At 33.8% G+C, this 4,858-nt stretch overlaps 1 protein-coding gene across 1 annotated transcript; it reads left to right on the forward strand.

The window, feature by feature from the left end:
- LOC104748522 (cullin-like protein 5) lies at positions 2,996-4,489 on the forward strand. The gene is made up of 4 exons (XM_010470152.1): positions 2,996-3,191; positions 3,282-3,744; positions 3,825-4,005; positions 4,091-4,489. Exons 1-4 carry the CDS (start codon positions 2,996-2,998, stop codon positions 4,487-4,489), a joined length of 1,239 nt encoding a protein of 412 aa, XP_010468454.1.

A 4,858-nucleotide genomic window follows, 5' to 3' on the forward strand; every position in this document is an offset into this window, starting at 1 on the left:
TGGTCGTCCTCGTTATTTCTTGGGAATAGAGATTGAAACAACTACCAATGGTATGTTTCTTCACCAAACTGCTTATGCAAAAGATATACTTCATCAAGCAGGAATGAGTGAATGCAACCCGATGCCTACACCTCTACCGGAGCAGTTGGACAGGTTAAGCTCTGAGCTATTCACCGAACCTACATACTTCAGAAGTCTGGCTGGCAAGTTGCAGTATCTCACTATCACTCGACCCGACATTCAATTCGCCGTCAACTTCATATGTCAACGAATGCATCGCCCAACAGTTTCTGATTTTGGTTTACTGAAAAGGATTCTTCGTTATGTTAAAGGAACTATGGACATGGGGCTACCTATCAACCGGAATGCTGATCTAGCGCTCTCTGCTTACTGTGACAGTGATCATAGCGGATGCAAACTAACCAGACGATCAACGACAGGTTTTTGTGTTCTGCTAGGCTCCAATCTGATTTCATGGTCTGCGAAGAGACAACCAACTATCTCTCACTCGTCAACAGAAGCAGAGTACAGAGCCTTAACATACACAGTTGAGAAATTACTTGGGTGTCTTTTCTCTTACGTGATATTGGTATAACACAGTTTCAACCTACTCAGGTCTATTGTGACAACCTTTCAGCAGTGTACCTCTCAACGAATCCTGCTCTTCACAATCGGACCAAACACTTTGATCGAGACTACCATTACATCAGGGAACAAGTTGCATTCGGCTTCATTGAGACACACCACATCTCTGCAGAGTACCAATTAGCTGACATCTTTACCAAACCCTTACCATGCGGTCCGTTCCTTGAGTTGCGTTCCAATCTCGGTGTGTCTGTCTCACCCACACCAAAATTGCGGGAGAGTATAAGAGAACAATCTGATTCAAATGTGCAGATGGGCTCAGACAATCAAACAAGCCCAACAAGGAAGCCCACTTCGCAGAAGTCCACTTCACAGAAGAAGACAAACAAGAGAGCTTCCCAGAAACAGAGTATCATCGGTACAAAGGAGGATATGCTTCACCTGAAGAATCGATTCAACGTTCTACGGGATGACTCACTAGAGCCAGCTGGAGGATAAGATATTTTTCATATTCTAGATTGTTCTATAGTATAAGCTATATATTGTAAAGGAGAAGCATCTTTGTAAAATTATCCAAAATAATAGTATCTTTTCAAATCAGTCCAAAGTTCTTCGTAAATCCTACACTCGATTCCCAAATCAAGATATTGGACAGATTTTCGGAGATAGTCACTCATTGTAGATGTGGATGGATGATTTATGGGAGAGGATGAAAGGAGATTGAGAAACCGTATGAAGAAAGTTTGAATATATAGGGGCCGCCATGGCAGTTTCCTGGGACGGTTAAGTTTCGTGAAATCGGGAAAGAAGTAATTGTCGTTAGTTAAAGACAGAACAAAACCACCAACAACAACGTCAAAACATGAAACATCATTTCTGTAGGTCGGAAAGAAACTCCTGAATGGAGAAAAGAACCAGTGTTGCCATAAGTTGGTATCGCAGAAAAAAATCGCCTCTAAAGAGAGATGCCATTTGTATAATAACAATATTCTTTTATATATAGTTTAAGCATCATTTATTTTGTTTCAATTTTTTTTAATAAGAAAGACAAAAGTAAAAATTAATTATACTCCCTATTTATAACAAAAGATGATTTTCTAAGATTTTTTCTTGCATCACAAAAATTAAATTTTCTGTAAAATTTTATAAATTTAGTGTTATAAAATTGTAAATTTTAAAAATTATTAATTGATATTTTTAAAATTTGATGAATTACTATTAGTTAAGAGTTATGAGAAATGTGTTATTATGAATAAATAAATAACGCATTTATAGCTAAAAATTAAATATTTTTCTTAATTTATGTTAAAATCCTAAATAATATACCAGCCTTTGTGATACAGAGAGAGTATACAATAATTTAAAATATTTTTTTTTATAGATTGGTGTTGGTAATAATAATATAATCAAACTAGGAGATACCCTGTGCTTTAAGCACGGGTCAACATTTAAAAAAAAATTATAATATAATAATAAAAGTTCTTGTTATATATTTTTAAAAAAGTTATTTTATTTGAGATAATATTTATTTTTAATTGTTCTGTAAATCTATTAGTCTATTTGAATACTAAGTATTTTAAAATATTATAGTATTTTATTTTTGATGTATATTACAGTTTTATATTGTTTGTTTGTTTTATTTGCATCATTATTTTGTGAAATATAAAGTAGTAATTTTAATATTATAATGTGAGCAAATAAATATTATTAATTTATCATCTATATAAATTTCGTTTTATAATTATTAATATTATATGAAAATTCTAAACAATTTGTAAATAAAATAAAATAAAGATGATAGGAAAATCATAATTTGAAATCTTAACAAAATTTTCGAAATTTAGTTATTAAAAATAATTAAATTATATATTTTGGATATTAAATCTTAGTTTTTAAAATTCTGATTGGTTTATATATTTTTTAAAAAATATATTTAGTAATTTCGTCCATAATTTATTAGAGAAAGAAAATATATTTTTTCTATATATTTTTATATTTGATCTGTGAGTTTTTTTTTATGTTTTTTTTTATGTTTTTTTTAATTAATTATATTTATTTAAGTTAATTAATTAAGCTTAATTAAAAAGTTTTAATAGCAATTGAATGTAAGTTTTTACACATTTTAAGGTTAGTTTTATATTTGTACTTCCCAATTAATATTAATATATAGTAGGATAAATGACAAAATTAAGTTCAACTTCAAACTTTTAAAATCAAAATCAAGACACAACGAAGTTAATATAATAATCTGAATAAAATAAGATAAAAATAAATAAACGTAGAATTATTTCTTGCCAAAGGGTTAGGGTTACGATTATCCGATTTTTCTTCCTTGAGAATTGAGACTGACTCTATACGATTGTGAATTCATGGTCTAATTTGATCCATTTCAATTCAGGATTGGATTATCATGAAACGCTCGATCAGCCCCGACTCTTTATCCTCGGCGAGGAGGCCCCTTCACCACTCACAGGATGATGATGATGATGTAGGAGCAGAGGGCAATTCTTATATTCTTCCTTATACCCCAAGCGATGATCACTACTCCTTCCTTCCTGTATCGCAGCCTATTCCTACGTTTAACTATGGCCCCGCTCCTGTTAGCGGTATATACGTTTTCGATCTCGGATTTGTTTTTTCTTTTTGTTTGTGGTACGTTCGTTGCTGATCCTCTAAATTTCATATCATCCATTTAGCTCCACTAAACAGAGAAAAGTACTTAGCGGATGCGTGGGAGTTGCTAAAGCCAGCAATCAAAATCATATTAGATGATGAACATGATAAGTCTGTCGATATCCCCTGCACAAAGATTTATATGGCTGTTAAGCGTGCTTGCTTTGCGGATCCCGAAACAGTACAACTGCATATTTTCGATCTTATTGAGCAGGAGTGTGAGCCACACCTTGCTTCGGTTTTACAGTCTTTAGCGAAGCAAATCAGTGATGATCCTTCTGTTTTGTTGCCACTCGTTTACAATTGCTGGTTAGACTTTAGAAGGAAGATGCTGTTTGTGTCTGACTTAGCCATGTATCTGAGATGTAATGAGTATACACTGTGGGACGGGTGCCAGAAGCTTTTCCATAAGCAACTCTCCATGACCTCTCAACTTCAACATCAAGTTATTACCGGCATATTAGGACTCATCACTGATGAAAGGAGGTAAGTAAGACGGAGTCTCTTCTTTCCTTCCTTGTTCCACTACTCTCACTCTTTCCCTTGCATTTTTATATGTCTACCAGATCAGGCAAGGCTGCTGACAACACGAGTCATTTCCTAAAGAATCTGATGGACATGTTCCATGGGCTGTCGAAAGATGTGTTTGAGAAGCCTTTCCTTGATTCTACTTCCAAGTTTTACGCCGAGGAAGCAGAGAAAATCCTGCAGCAGCCCGACATTTCCAACTACTTGAAATATGTCGAGGTTACATTACATATCAAGACTAGCCTTTTTCATTTTTTGGTCTTCTTATGCTATATTCTTCTGGTGATTGTTTGTTTGTTTGCAGGGGGTTTTTCACGCAGAAAGGAAAAAATGCCGGGAGCATTATTTCTTCTTTGCAGGTTGCTGCTTACAACTACCGGGAGTTTTAGAGAGGCAACTACTGGAGGCTCACCTTTCTTTTCTTGAAGAGGGTTTTAAGCTATTAATGGATGAGAGTCTCATTGATGACCTTGGAAGAATGTATCGTTTGTTCTCTAGGGCAGATTATTTGCTGGATTATATAGACCGCAGTTTGAGATCCTACATCTTGGCCAAAGGAGAGGGAGCGAGGCAAGAAGGATCCTTGCATGGGTTGCATACTAGCATTGATAAGATATGGCGTCGATGCTTTTTTGAGGATGAATTATTGGATAAGACCATCAGAGACTGTTTCGAGCGTATGGGTCTGAATGTGCCGGTATGACTTCTTCTTTTCTATTTGAACCCCCCCAAACCATACTCAACCAAAGTTAGTTCGGTTTGGTTTGTGTTTGGGTCGGTTTATGTTCGGTTTGGTTTGGTTCGGTTTGGCTTTAATTTGGTTCGATTTTGTTTGGTTTAAAAATTAATTAATGTAACAAAACAAAATTCATTGTCCTTTAATAATAATATGTATAAAGTAAACAACAAATTGTAAGTTGAATAATTCAACGAATCCATAAAATTTTACCTAAAAATGATAATAATATTATTATTTAATGTTTAGTAATTAAAATAAAATAAAAATGAAACAAACCAAACAACATAAGAAAATATAAGAGTCTAATTTCTTATAAGAATTTTTGAGTTAATT

This window comes from Camelina sativa, chromosome 2, assembly GCF_000633955.1.
Source record: "Camelina sativa cultivar DH55 chromosome 2, Cs, whole genome shotgun sequence".
Taxonomy (NCBI): domain Eukaryota; kingdom Viridiplantae; phylum Streptophyta; class Magnoliopsida; order Brassicales; family Brassicaceae; genus Camelina; species Camelina sativa.